The following is a 16,393-nucleotide window of genomic DNA, read 5'->3' as shown; positions in this document are numbered from 1 at the left end:
CAAAATTATAAATCAAAATGAATATTGTACAAAATAAGCAATATTAATGTTCAATTGTACAGGGACATCATTTTATTTTTACTTCAATTTTTATTGTACCTGCGTTTCTAAATGTACTTGACTCCCACCCCTTTCACTAATGTCCTTGCTAACGTCAGTCTCACAAACTTACGGCCGCTGTTGCTAGCAGTGAAATAAACAGTACAAAGTACAGTGTGTTTCAGAAATATGTTGCATTTTCTATAGAAGAAAAAGCTTATATTATTGAAGTTTATTTTCACACAGGTATGGTGTATAGCGTAACTGAATTTATCTGTGTGGACTGAGCACAAGTGAAGATTAGAGTTACCAAAGTACGGTACCCTATAATATGGTACGGTACTTAACAGCATTATTTAAACAAGCGTTTTGTTTTACTGTTTGTAGGTATGAAGAACGATGATGGACACTGGAATTACAATATAACCGAATGTGAACAACAGTTTTTCTTTTTTTTTTTTCTTCACAATTTCCTGATTATATCATTACGGAATATTTTCGTAGAAATATCATTAATCTGGTAGATAAATTTAGAGCAACAGAGTGTACAGAAAGGAAGAAAAGTGTAAGATGGCCAACAAAGGTGACAGAAGATGCTGTAGAAGATGCTAGAGAAAGCATGCAGCGAGGTCCTAATAAGTCTTTATACCATTAAGTAAGAGAAAAATTCGTACCGGCATCGGGAATCGAACCCAGGACCTCTCAGCTGTGCGCGCTGAGTGCTCTCTAACCAACTGAGCTATGCCGGGACCCGATTCACGACGCCGGCCGAACTCCTCTCGTAGTACTTAATGGTATAAAAACAAACTGACTAGTCATACTAGTCGAGCAAAATATAATGAGGTGGGCGAGACCTGATTCATATTTGATACCTAATAAGTCTGTCAAGAAGTAGTGTGCAAAATATAATGAGGTGGGCGAGACCTGATTCATATTTGATACCTAATAAGTCTGTCAAGAAGTTGGCTGTAGAAATTGGGGTTTCTTACGGAAGTGCTCACAAAATTCTCAGGAATAAATTAGATTAGTAATATGCTGAATAAAGTAAACATCACATAACGTATATAACCGCCTGAAGACTTGAGTTTGTGAAAAAAAAAAATTGTTACTATTCTACTGTTTTTTGATAAAATACTATAAAGTAATGATCAAACTGAAAATCGTAATACTATATTTCCCTGTAACATAAATGGATACAGTACTTTTCTCTCCTTCTATAGCTAGTATAATGATGTGTTTACATATTGCACTAGCAACTCCAAACTCCTGCAATGGAAGGGGGGTAACAGTGTTTCCGAGTATAGCCAGGTTAATGTTAAAAATGTCAGTAAAAATAAAGTGATGTCCCTGTATTAGCCTACATGTGTTTTATTCAGTATTATTCTCTTTTCAGATAATGTTACATGGCTTCTGAAGAAGTTTGAAATTTATAACAAAGACAACATGGTAGTATCGCATGTTGAAGAAAAGTAAGTTGGTGAAGAATAATTCATCATTTCGATCATCCAATAATTATTAGACAGTCACTTCAGACTTACTCCCCTCCACTTTTTGAGACAGCTGTCAGCGCAGGGTGCGCATACTAGCAGGCATCAAGATACTCAGAACGCAGGATGGCATCGTTCAGAGACGACACGACTTTTCGATATTTCAACTTTACCTTCACTGTTGGTGGTGTTCCTTTATATAACGCACCTAAGTCGTTTGTGTATAAGATCTTCGTAGTATTTGTGATCTTCACTTACATCGTCACAACAACAGCCCTAGCAGTGCACATATATATTCATTTCGACGAGTTGGATAAAGCTGCCGATTCTGTCATTTTTTTGCCTCCGTATGCACTATCCATTTGGATACAAATTTACATGAGGTAATTTGTTATCACATTTAAATTAAAACCTTAACTAACAAGGAGAGGACACGCTCTGTATATCACCGAATTAAACCAGATTTTGTGAGATGAATGTACAATACGTACTCTTTAAAGTCATACCTGATATGGGTGGCCAATGACCCCTCGTTTTGGAAATATAGGCTATTGTTTGTAACATACTTCCGTTAGGTGTCTAATAGGGAAGCATTAGACTGTGTAACGGCGTAGCTCATATGGTTGGATGGTGAGTTGTCATCCAGGCAACCCAAGTTCGAATCGTAATGCCATCTCATTTTTAAAGCTTCATATTATTATTATTATTATTATTATTATTATTATTATTATTATTATTATTATTATTATTATCATTACTATCATTATTATTATTATTATTATTATTATTATCATTACTATCATTATTATTATTATTATTATTATTATTATTATTATTATTATTTTAATTCACTTTCAGTTGTCAGTTCCTATATTCAAAGCCATGTTGAAATATGCGTGGTGTGCATCAAAATTGATAAACGAACGAGAAGTGTTTGTGAATGTGAAGGATATTTGTTTCGCAGCAGAAGTGCGGAATGTGGACAACCTTCTTTCATTTCCTGTGCATGGTGCAGGAAATATGTATGTTTTGTGTGTTTTTATGACATCATAAGGAATCGGGTACAAAATGAAATGGAATAGCTGCTACAGAAATAGAACAGACGCCAGTGACACATCTTACCTTCCTACGTGAGCAGTATTTCATTGTTTATCCTTTACAATACAATGTTAGTTAATTAGTAATTTGTTTAAAACATGATAAAGCGTTCAATACATTGAGAAATATGATATAGGTATGTAAATAGATAACTGTAATCACAATATTAATCATTATTAAAAAAAATATAACAACTCAGCATCCAACCATATGGGCTACGCTCTTACAGAGTCCAGTGCTTCCCAATTGAGCACCTAACGGAAGAATGTCACAAACAATAGCCAATAATTTCAAAACGAGGGGTCACTGGCCACCCATATCAGGCAAGACTTTAAACAGTACGTTTTGTACTTTCATCTCACACAATCTTAATCCATTCGGTGATATACAGAGCGTGTCCCCTCCTTATAAGTCCACTTTTGATGATGATGATGATAATAATAATAATAATAATAATAATAATAATAAAAATAACATTTACAAATTAAAGTAATATCAATATTACGTTTAGTGTTTACGATAATGGTAAAATAATTACAAGATACCGTGTTCTGCACCAGGATTCATTTGTTTCAGAGCAGAATATCTAAAACAAACTAACAATATAGTCTAAATATTTAAATCAATTTAAACTCATTTATTAAGTTACACATTTCTTAAAGAATGTATTCGTACAATATCCCCATATCCCTCAAGTTTTGAAAGGATAAGTGAGTGAATGTCGACGAACAAAAATGTAATTTGTTAAGAATAATGTAGAGTAAGAGTGAGAGATGTAGAATAAAATGACAATGACGTTACTACAAAATATAAACATTGTGCATAACAGTATATTAAAAATATATTAATTTTGCAGTATGTTTTTAATTATTTTAAGACAACATTTCACGTTCATTATTCGCATTTCTCCTATTTTTGGCTGCTGCACATTGCAAAATAGGTATATTATTTTTGAAGCAGTGTATAAAAGTTATTTCTGTGAAACTACGGAGAATTCGAGAAAAATATACAGGATGATTATTAATTAATCGTCATATTCAAATTTAAAGTTTCGTTTTTAGTAGGCCTAATTTGTTTTTATTTCGTTTTTAGGTCAATATGAAGATTAACCATTTCGAAATTAAGTGATGTAACATTGAAATTGGAGTGCAGATCACGAGCAGCAATAGTGGAATTTTGTTTTGCTAAAAATTATCCAATCATCGCTGCTCACTAGGTAAAGGACGTTCATAATTTCCACATGGGTTTATTTCACTCCGTATTCACAATTTCTATTTATTCACATCACCGGATAAGTGAAAACTCATCAGACACTTTAAGACTCCCTCCTAAATTTAGATTGGCTAGAATAAATTCAAGTATAGTGTGGCATAGCGCTAAACAACTTCGCCGATCTGTTGGTTTCAACTTCTGGGATGCCTGAATTTTATAAGGAAACAAGTTCAGATCTTTTCATAAGATTCCGCTGGCACCAACCTCTTGCAGATTTCATTGGCCTCCTTGTGGTTGCAGTTCCAATCTACGAAAGGTTTCTTCACTGCGTACAGTTCTCCAACTAACAGTATGTTTAACATCACTTTGCAGTCCAGTATTTCGCAAAATTGATTTTCGACAAGGATATGCACACCCGCCAAAAGTACCACAGAAACAAGTTTGAGCAGCTATGATTGAGTAATAGAATTGTGAACAAAATTATATTCCAATATCGCTACTCGCTGTTGTGCATTACATATTTTTATATCACATCGCTGAATTTCGCAACGGTTGATTTTTATACATCTTGATTACACAACTTTTAACACTGTATCACTTCGGAATATGTATGATAAGACTTTCTTGTGTTAAATTTTAACGTACCTTGTTTACATGTTTCGACCTATTTATGGGTCATCTTCAGAACTGGTCGTTGTTGGTCTTGGCGCCTCTTGTTTCCTGTGAGGGTGCGTTCGTAGTGTGGAGTCAAAGAGTGTATGTGTTTTGAAATTGAGTTGTGTGTTGAGAATATCGTTGGGGTGTGTACTGCACATCCAACCAAAAGGCCAGAAACTCAACACACTAGAACAATATGAAATATACAGTCACACGAAAACACACCCCAACGATATTCTCAACACACAACTCAATTTCAAAACACATACAGTCTTTGACTCTACACTACGAACGCACCCTCACAGGAAACAACAAGAGGCGCGAAGACCAACAACGACCAGTTCTAAAGATGACCCATAAATAGGTCGAAACATGTAAACAATGTACGTTAAAATTTAACACAAGAAAGTCTTATCATACGTATTCCGGTTGATTTTTGTATTGAGTTGAAAGCAGAATAAAAACAAAAAGAAATTACAATACACGAAATTTTATATTTAAATGTGGTCATTAATGAATTGTCGTTCCGCATAAAATGAAGCACATCACAACATCATAATTTGGACGCATAACAGTACTAACCGAACAAAGTATTCTACTTGCAATAGTTTGTGGAATTTAAGTGTTTTAAAAATGTTTATGAAATAATTTTTTGGTCTAATAAAAATTATATTCTTTTCAGAATCCGAAGGAAAAATATATTACGATTGTTGCGTTTTGCCGATTCCTTCATCTGGGAAGACCTACCTCCACAGGATGTCGCTACTGGAAACACGAGTATGGGAGTACTTGTACGTCGACTCAACAGTGCAACTAAGGGATTTACAATTGTTTTCCCAATATATTACTTCCTTATCTATGGTTCCCTAATTCTTACAAGCGAGAAGCGAGTGTTGACTGTGGACGGGTGGTATCCGTACGACTGGACCAAGAGTCCGGCTTATGAAATAACAATCATGATACAGGTAGGAATATTTAAGGTGTGCTTTTCACTGCGCATCATAACGCATTTATCATCATATTGATATACTGTAGTTCGTATAATTCCTTCATTCATAGTTGCACATATTTTTCTTTTCCAAGTATCGTGAATATATCTGTTTTGTAACACGTTTGATCATTTGAGACTTCACTTATGACTCAGCAAGAATACCAATGCAAAATTTATTTATGAGTACATCTCGGATTTTTAGGTTCGAATAGGATAGGTTGCAACAATTTTATGCAACAATCCCTGAACGTATGCAACACGATAAACTTTCGAACAATGACATTGCTTAAAACTAGGTGCATTGAAGAACGTATTTTTCAGACTGCGCTAATGGAGCTTTGTAATCTGAGATATGTTTTCATTTTTCTATTCCGCTAGCACTGGTTTCTATTATTAGTTTATTCTTATTATTCTTATTATTATTATTATTACTATTATTATGTACTCTTTATTATTATTATTATTATTATTATTATTATTATTATTATTATTATTATTACTACAGTAGAACCCCGATTATCCGTCACCCTATTAACCGATTGGCGGATTATCCGACTGTCTTTGTCTCGCTCCTTTTTTTTTTTGCTACAGAAACACATGAAGTAGATACTATTGTTCGCTATATTAGTATACTTATTTTTTCTAGAGTGTGTTATTACAAGCATTTACACTTACACAGTTTTGGTCTACTCTTCGAGTTGCCGTACTGTACAACTTCTATATAAAATGTATTTCATGAGTGTCAAAGAAAACATGTTGTGCTAAGTATCGAACAAAATGCAAATAATTAAGCGGTTTGGGGAAATAGAAATTGTGGGTCATCTCGCATCACAATACGATACTGATATTACAGTACAACTGTGCACGATTTAATAAAAATCAAGGATAAAGTGTATACAGTACGTAAATCTACAAAGTGAGACGTTTACTATTCCTATCTTTCCGCTGACAGCCATTAAAAGGAGTTTTCTTACCTCTTAAAAACACGTCGTTGACAACCGAGCTTATATTGATGAACTTCTGATTCACTACCAAGCGCATTAAATACAAGACCACGGAGAAAATGACGAAAGTTCAGTGTTATTCACTTAATTTATGAAAATATTTTATGGTAAGGACTATCCGATTTTTTCGATTAACCGTTCAGTCAACCCCCTTCATTACCACGGATAATAGAGGTTCTACTGTATTATTATTATTATTATTATTATTATTATTATTATTATTATTATTATTATTAGTATTATTAAATCCCACAGCTTATTACACAATATTTGTTTTCCTTTATGGAATGCCTATTTTCAAAGTCTGCATTGAAGTACCACAATTTTCATTTTAATACCTCAGCAGACCGGTGGACATAAATGACGTCACGCTGCAGCAAAATAGGAACAAAACTGCTGGAAGTTTCAATGACTATCATGTCGGTTGTACGAGTTGTTGTATGAGCTAGGCTAGCAATATTTTGCGAAGTTTTCATATTGCCATCTCGCCCAAAGAAAAGAGAGCACGAACAGTTTATTTCTTGAACTTGTAGTAATAACTGGTTCTTGACATGTTGGCTCATAAGACATTAATATATTTTTTTACGTTGTGCTCATTACACTCAACACAACAGAACTCACCACCATGACACAACAGTGCACGTTTTCATTCGTCTGGTTCTTGTAAAGGGCGGGAATTTGCAATCAGATTCACTGGTGGCGGCTGATAGACACTGCTGCCTCCTCTGAACGCTGATGGAAGTTCTGAGCGTATTCCGAATCTCAGCGCTAAGAAATCTGATGGCATCACGGTGTTCCGAATTTCAACGATGGTGTCGCACAGCTTCCATCAGCTTGCAGAGGTGATGGCAGTATCCATCAGCGCCATCAGTGAATCTGATTGGTTCTTGTACAGGGCGGGAATTAGCAGACGAATTTCATCGTTCACTTTTGTGTCATAGCGATATGTTCTGCTATATTGTTTGTAATGAGCATAACGTTAAATAAACTAGATAATGGCTTATGAACGAACATTTCTACTGCTTCAAGAACTAAATTGTTTATGCTTTCCTTTCTTTAAACGAGATGATAGTATGGAAATTTCACGAAATTTTGCTAGTTAGAGCATACAACAAGTTGTAAAGCCGCTGTGACGGCCATTGAACCTTCCAGCAGTTTTGTTCCCATTTCATTGCAGCATGACGTCATTGATGTCCACCGGGCCGGTGGGAATAGAAATACACATTTTGCTCTAGCACTAGAGCATCAATGACGTTATTGCTGAAATCCGGAACACGTGATATCATCCGATTGCTCGACGTTGAGATTCGGAATACGCTGAATTTGTATGGGAGCACACAATTTGATGGTAGAAAACAAAACATGTCATGCACTGCACATAAATGTGCAGAAATTGGACGGTTCCCCAGAACTCTCGTACGGTAATTCTTGTGTCGTTGTAGATAGTTAATTTTTACTCGAAACTCAAAGAACTGGAACACAATATGATTTGTTTAAATATGGTACATGAACTATTTCTTAACCTGAATACCTTCTAGAGGAGTAATAGTGTCACCTAAACTCATCTAATTAATGACCACATCTCCTTTGCACCGAAGGATATTCATGTTCGCAGAAACATATCACTACCACATGCAGAAATTAATCCAATAAAAATATCACATATATATTTTAATAGTAATACCACATAGAATAAAACTTCGGGACTCTCAAAAGTTTGCTTTAATACTAATGATTTTATTTTAATAGACTACAGAAAAAAAGAAATTTATATACAAATATTTTTAAGGATAATTGAAATACTAATGTAGAAAAAGAAAGTCATATGAAGAGCAGACGGAAACTTGATAAGTTCAAAGTTATCGAATTTCTGTTTTACATGTCATGTAATACCTCACGTTGTATAGAGTTGTGTAGTTTTAATGTGCAGAATAGCAACTTCTTATTTCAAATAAATTTGAAGAATGATAATTCAAATACAGTACAATATAATGGCTCTTGGAACTTAACTTTTCTTCTGCAAAAACAGTAAACCGTGACTCATCAGATTTTTTCCCCTCTACTCTTCATATATTAATATTTCCTGAAGTATATGATGTAGGTAAAATTTAATGCTATGCAACGGGAAATATTGTAAATATAGAAAGAAGTATTAAATAGTTTTTTTAAATATTTATACATCTTTAATATAAGAAATTGATATGTCTTTTAAATTTATATAACATTAAGTTTCAAAATGTCTGTTAACGTTGGGAATTAACAATAATTATCTGCTAATAGACAAAATGGGAGCAAAATTTATTCATTGCTTTTACAGTGACATTTGTGTGACTAAGTCAAAAATATTTTGATAATAAAATGGTCCAATTTTTCCTCGTGTCATGTTACGTTTTTGCCAAAATGGATCCACACAAGTTCTCTAATCTTTACATATGGCAACATTTAATAAATGTGTATCAGTGCATCTGGATTTTAAAATATATAAACTAAATTTCACAATGTTGTGAATTCGTATACTTTTTTTTGTAATAATATTAAATAAATATTTACATTAGTGCAGGTACAAACTTAAAAATAAGCATTTAGTTTCAGATAATGTAATAAATTAGTGAAATATTTCTGTTGACTACCCAAATTTTAAACACAAAATTTTCATTAACTTCAAGACAAAGTGTGGAGCATACATCTTATTTCAGAATACAATACGACTATAATAGTGGAAGTGCTCGTCGACGACAAGCTAATTGTCCAACGATCGCACTTATTTGAACAGTGTTTATTCTCGTGAAGTGTGATAAAGTTGTGGTGATCAAAGTCATTCATGAGCATGTGGTGATCGTGGAAATATATTGTGTTGAAAATAGCACAAAACGATAAATGAAGTTCTGGAAGCACTATTACATGTGCCAGTGCAGTGTTCAAGTGTCACGAAAGTTTTGAGCCATTTCTTCTTACAAGTCATTATCAGACAGTTCTTTAAAAATCGTTTTGTAATGGTTTACAAATGAAGCGTGCGGCCCAATAACGGGATAAAATAACGGGAACATGGACACTGAGACCTGTTCTATAGCGACTCATGTTCTGTTTCATCTAAAATCCGTGGGAGGCTCGTTTCCTTTTATGCAGTGTGTGCAGCATGAGTTTAAGGCCCGATTGTATAAACCATTTAATCTTAGATCAGAGGTTAAATTGATCCTTGTTTCTGCTGAACTTGGAATTTTGTGTTGTATAAAGTCTAATATGAGATTAATTTGTCTCAAACTAAAGTCAACTTTGACAGAAGAAATTTCTCCGATTAAGTTAGATGATCCAAGTTCAGTTATTTCTTTTCTGTTTGAAATATACGAGTGACAGATTGTGCAAATAATATATCCAGTATTATTAATATTAATATATATGTTAGTTACATTTATATATATTTCTTTCAATTTCTTCCCTTAATACACAAACATTATATTTTATAAGGCCCTATCGTGTTCAGCAGTACCAAATAACATAACCTATAATTAGGCTATATTATGTTTATAACAACCATTAATTATTAATGGATATAAATAATCAATTAACTGTATAACTAAACGAAAATTGTCGTTTTATAAAGCTTTATTGTTTTTAGCAGTATCAAACACCATAACATGATAACAACTTGGAGAACAGTCAACCTTCTTCTTATTGTCCGCCATTATTTACATTGTACAAAAAAACCAGTGTCTCCAACAGAGTGTAATACGGAAAGTCGCCAAAAAGTAGTTGTAAAGTCGCTAGATTTCTCATTATCAACAAAGAAAGATTAAATTTTGTCACTATGGGGTGCTAAAAAGGTAACTAAATCTCTATTTAAGCAATATAAAAGTTAAAAGAAATTGTTGTTGAAAAAGAGTTAAAGTCGCTAGATTGGCAACACTGAACAAACCTCTATAACATGGTCCGCGCATCACATATTTCACCTGTTTATGCGATGTTGCCAAATCCTTTTCACGTGAACTTAGATTGCATTTGAACCAAGGTAATTTGATCGCAGAAAAGTTTTATACAATGGAAGAAGTGTCTGAACTCGGTTCACTTTTCGATCTTCGATCAAAGTTGATCTTTAGTCAGGGAGTTTTATACAATTGGGCCTAAGTGTTTTAAAATTGCCTCTCCTGCACAATTTGTTCAGTGGCGCTTGACCCGTTGTTCGGCCGCACGCTTAAATCTTGTATAGCTTGAACAGAACCTGGTGAAGCTTGACTTTGATGGCGAAACCAGTTCTACGGGCGGTTAGGTGTGGAGGGGGTAACGCTTGTTCAGTCTCGCTTGCATCTCGTCACTGTAACATCGGCCGGTAGCCGACCCACACCACACTACTGCTCTCTCCCTCCAAGCTTCACCAGATTCCGCACGAGCTATATTAATGATCATCATATGTAAGAAACATCACTTTGAAAGTGGATATGTGTACGGTAACAAAAATATGCCATTGGTGCTCTTAGTATAACAGGCAATGTAAATATTAACAATATTTGGCAGATCTGCATATTTAAATATTAATATTACACCATTCAAAATATTAATCAACAGAAGTAATTTATATTGAGATAATTTCCAAATTTTATGTTTCGTGATCCGTCCAAAATCAAAACTTCCTTATAAATAATTATTTCATATTGAGAAAATTAAACACAGAATAAATATGGGAAATGCCTGTTATTATTCGGTTGAGAAGCTTTTACCATCCAGTCTGTTGTCAAAAAATCAGAAAGTTAGAATTTATAAAACAGTTATATTACCGGTTGTTCTATATGGTTGTGAAACTTGGAACATAAGTTAAGGGTGTTTGAGAATAAGGTACTTAAGAAAATATTTGGGGCTGAGAGGGATGAAGTTACAGGAGAATGGAGAAAGTTACACAACACAGAACTGCATGCATTGTATTCTTCACTTGATATAATGAGGAAAATTAAATCCAGACGTTTGAGATGGCCAGGGCATGTAGCACGTATGGGCGAATCCATAAATATATGTAGTGTGTTAGTTGGGAGGCCGGAGGGAAAAAGACCTTTGGGGAGGCCGAGACGTAGATGGGAAGATAATATTAAAATGCATTTGAGGGAGGTGGGATATGATGATAGAGAATGGATTAATTTTGCTCAGAATAGGGACCAATGGAGGGCTTAATGTGAAGGCGGCAATGAACCTCCGGGTTCCTTAAAAGGCAGTAAGTAAGTAAAGGACATCATAAACATCATTTTTCATTGTTGTTATTATTATTATTGTTACTTTTATTACAGTAACAAAATCTCTTTCTGTTGTTGATTCCCTTTATCATACAGGATAAAAGGTCAGTAACGATATTTGATTAGCTATTTTTACAAAAGACACGCGGTAAACTCCATTGTTAGTATATAATTTAATTTAGTTTCATTTCTGCTACACTTATCGGTATTGTTCGAATAAAAATAAAAACATTGTGCTAAAGTAATATACTATCTTCTTCTGATTACCAATCATTATTTATAAGATAAATTTGTGAATTATAGGTGCCCTTAAATTTAGCTAATATTTTTCGTTGATATCTCTTACAGTACAGGAGATATTTAAGATTATAGATTTAAGTGCCCATATATAATATTATAATTTTCCGTAAAATACTATTACATTTTCCTTGCCCATAAAAATGTCTCTATTTTCTTATCCCAATTGTAAAAATATACTTTATTTTCCACTAGAGAACTCTTAATACACATTAGTTATAGAAACCTGAAAAGGACCGATGACAATTTCATTTTGTTTTGTCATTCACTGTGCTACTGTGAATATATGCTGCTGTAAACTTGCCTTCTGCATTACATACCGTTGACGTTAAATTTCTTCTTCAAATTTTTGTTTCTTTTTTTTTTTCCACTGTGGTGAAGAAATATATCCCAAATAATAAAATTAGTGAGATTTAAAGCTCTTTTCTGGTTAACATTCGGTCCGCACCTACCTTTGCTTCAATAACGTTGTCTGTCTCATACTATGTACAAAAATAAGTTCGCAGTTTTACTTTCTAATACCATATTCTACATCTTCCAGTACTTCGATAGAATTTCGGTAAACTGTAAAAGTCGAATCTAAAATGAAATGTAATTACCTACATTATCTGATTTTCCTGTATTTTTAGTTTATTGAACCTGAATATTAGGATAACAGGTTGTGCAATTTCTTCTCAATAGATTTATGTCTCTATAATTTTATCAATTTACTTTATTTATACTTTGGTAAATTGAAATTGGTAACACTATGGACTTGCTAGGATATTGTTACACAACTCTGTGATATGCTATACAGTAGAGATGAACAACGATCGAGAAAGCGAGACTAACAGCGCCCACAAAGCCGAAAACCCGCACGACAATGTTGTATAGTACATCGCGTCCTTGACGTGAAGACTGATTATTATTATTAGTCTTCCGAGACTCGGTATTGTGATCAAGTCTCGAGTCAGCAGTTGTTTATACCTGACTGAACTTTTACCTACTTTGGCAACTGTTATATATGTATATACAATCAAGTAGCCTATTTGAAACATCTCTACCTTTCAATGTATAATAATCCGTTCCTCAGTCTTTATTTAATTGCTAGGCCCTTATTAAAAAGCTAGGAATTTTCTTTTGATATATTTAAGAACAAGTGTACAATCTCAAGTAAAAAGATATTAATGTCATGTTTTGTTGCTTAGAAATGCAAATTTATTTGAGAATTGTTTTCATTTTATTTATATAACTATAGATCATATCATATAAAAGAACCAGAATATTTTGATAACTAAGATACTCTTCTGTTTTGTCTTTTTTGTCTCACTTAAACATTTATGTTATTTATTTCAATCATGTATGTCAGCGTTTCTCAAACTTTTTTGAAGTGGGGACCACTTTTTTAAGTCAGAACAGTTCCGCGGACCACCTTACTCTTGTTCCCTTCGAAAGGAAATTTATCATTTTTGTAGCGTATTTTGTACCAGTAGACTTACATATATTTACATAGAATTAATTAAAATTAATTAAATTAAATTAATTTTATATTCGTATTAACTAATTAAATTAATGTTAACAGAAGAAAATTCATTTTCGTTTTTTTAATAATTTAAGGCATTAGAGTTCGGATAATCTTTAACTAATTAACTAAAAAGATAAATAAATGTTGGTACTCGCATTAATGAGATGGATGAGCCTGTCGAGTCTTGCACAATTGTTTATATTTGGACTATGCTGGTAAGCTTAAGTCGGAGATCGTCACATACATCGAGTCGATTTCGGTGCTTTGTTTTCATTAGAGTTAGTGATGAAAACCTTTTCTCACACAGATACGCAGAAGCAAACTGAATTATAATCTCTAAAGCACCATTGTACAGTTCACTATATTCTCTTTTCACTTGTGATGCAGTTCAGAAATTAACCATACTTTCCGTTTCGAATTTCATTTTAAGTCCGGTGTCATTCGAGAGTTCAATTAACTGTTCACTTTCACTCAACGAAAGTTTGTTATTTTCAATATCATAACGAAAGGGATCACGAACCCATGAAAATTCATCATATTTACTTGGAAAACGTGTTTCAAATTGTGACTTCAGAGTTGTATTATTGATGTACGACGTACAGTACGTGACCATTTCAATGTGCAGACTAGGTGTCGGCAAAACTATTAAAAAAGTAAAAAATATCTGAAAAGGTTTGATACTTTGGTCCTCTGTTATGAATTCGAGTGGTCACTGGCTGGGTTAAAGGCGCCAGATGAGCAGGGAACAGATAACTAGAAACACCACGTTCATAGTGCTTTAAATCCGTCTTTTGTTGCTGAGAGTAGAGTGGGAAATCGGTAGAGAGGTAGGGTAATACATTTCATTAAATGTGAGTACTGGGAGAAAACGTGAAAGGCGATTCCATGTGTCATTTCCAAACTCTGAGATTTTCAGCTATAATGAAATACGCAATTCGTTTGAATTTTATTTTTTCTTCTGTCTTTTTTGAAGGACCTCAAGGGCAGACCTCGAGGACCACAGATGATCCGCGGACCATAGTTTGAGAAACGCTGATGTATGTTACTCAAAGTTACGAAATCTTTCCACTCCGACCAAATGTTATTTCGAGAATGACGAGCGAGATTCGAAGCGCACAAGAGTTATGAGACAAGAATCGAAAGACAAATGCAACGAACACAGCGAGCGAGAGCGACAGTTAGTTTTGTTCATCTCTACTATACAGGCTATTACCATAATAATTATCCTACAGCCTAACTATTACTAAATTGAAGACATGTTAAATACAGAATGTAATGTTATGTCTCGCAGTGAAAGTAATTGAGATCAAATGAAAATAAATACAATGGAGAATACATGTTGCAGGTTGTTAACACTCTGGGATTGGCTTCAATTCTGTACGCATTTCCACCACTTTATGCCACTCTGGTGGTCATTGCATGCAGCCAACTAGAGAAAGTAAGGAACATACTGTCCAATATAAAACAGCAATGTATTTTATCTGAGGCTTTGACTACAGTTGACAAGAAATTAGTATTTGAAACACCGGAGAAGATGTTCGCCTATATGCAGGATCAGTTGAATGAATGCATTCGGCTCCATCAACAGATCATCAGGTATAGTAATAAGATAGTATTGTAATATTATATGTAGTAATCCTTCATTTAAGCCTTAAGTACTATGGACCGTCTCCTAGACTGCTCCCTGTTTTCCGTCTATATATCTTATCTCCAAGCCAATTCCTCCGTTACTTCTCAGTTCGGATGAAACCTGCATCTCGAGGTCACGAGGAGTATCTCAACTTTTTCTCAAGTGACATTCAGTTCAGTTTGTTTGAAGCGGTCTCACAGACGTACTATAGTATTTGTGTACCTATATTTCACATACATTGTTTCGTAATTTGTTTTAATTTTTCGGATTTTTGTGTGGTATAACTGCCACCTCTACATATCAGATTCTCGTAATTCTTTTTCCTTCTCTTGATATCGCTCTAATTTTTACATCATCTCATTCATCGATTTCTGATATTTTTTCTCCCTTTTCATCTCTCTCTAAATTTGTTTCTCCTTTTTTTTTTAGTTGTTCGTTTTGAACCTTTTCAAAGTTATTTTTAAATTAAAATATAGTAGACCTATGAAAAATCTGTACAGTCTGCACAATAGTCTATACTAATTCTGTTTCGTTTACGTAGATACTACTAATTTAGAGTTACGCTTGGGAGATTGTTCGATTATCGCTTTGACTGATTATACGGATGGGCTTTTTCAGCTGTAAGTGAATGTCAGATAATCATATGGCGAATACTCAGTCACATTTTGTCAAATATCATAAAATTCCATCGACATTGAATAACCTAGTAGTTGATTCAGCGCTGTTAATTGACTAAAATAGTCTTTACGTAACTCTCATGGTTCAAATAGCTAGGCAACAGCACATATGAGGGTATTCGTAAAGCTTTTGATTGTGCTCTATTGTGCTCTATAATTTTATCAATGTACTTTATTTATACTTTGGTAAACTGAATTTTGTAACACTATAGACTTGCTAGGATATTGTTACACAACTCTGTGATAAGTAAATTGCTATACAGTAGAGATGAACAACGATCGAGAAAACGGGACTAACAGCGCCCACAAAGCCGAAAACCCGCACGACAATGTTGTATTACGTCGCGTCCTTGACGTGAATACTGATTACGAGTCTCCCGAGACTCGATATTGTGATAAAGTCCCGAAGTCAGCAGTTGTTTATATCTGACTGAACTTCTTTGGCAACTGTTATATATGCATAAACAATAATGTAGCCTATTTGAAACATCTCTACCTTTCAGTGTATAATAAAGCGTTCCTCAGTCTTTATTTAATTACTAGGCACTTATTAAAAAGCTTGCAATGTTCTTTTCATATGT

General features: G+C 34.0%; 1 protein-coding gene across 1 annotated transcript in view; it reads left to right on the top strand.

The window, feature by feature from the left end:
* Positions 1-1,666: 1,666 nt before the first annotated feature.
* Positions 1,667-16,393, top strand: part of LOC138704304 (odorant receptor Or2-like) — a 28,802-nt gene continuing 14,075 nt past the window's right edge. Inside the window, exons 1-3 of the mRNA XM_069832168.1 lie at positions 1,667-1,909; positions 5,176-5,458; positions 14,851-15,101. Of these exons, the coding sequence (XP_069688269.1) occupies positions 1,905-1,909; positions 5,176-5,458; positions 14,851-15,101 (539 nt within the window). The 5' untranslated portion in view covers positions 1,667-1,904. The remainder of the gene's footprint in view (positions 1,910-5,175; positions 5,459-14,850; positions 15,102-16,393) is intronic.

This window comes from Periplaneta americana, chromosome 8, assembly GCF_040183065.1.
Source record: "Periplaneta americana isolate PAMFEO1 chromosome 8, P.americana_PAMFEO1_priV1, whole genome shotgun sequence".
Taxonomy (NCBI): Eukaryota; Metazoa; Arthropoda; class Insecta; order Blattodea; family Blattidae; genus Periplaneta; species Periplaneta americana.
This window is presented reverse-complemented; position numbering and strand designations above follow the sequence as displayed.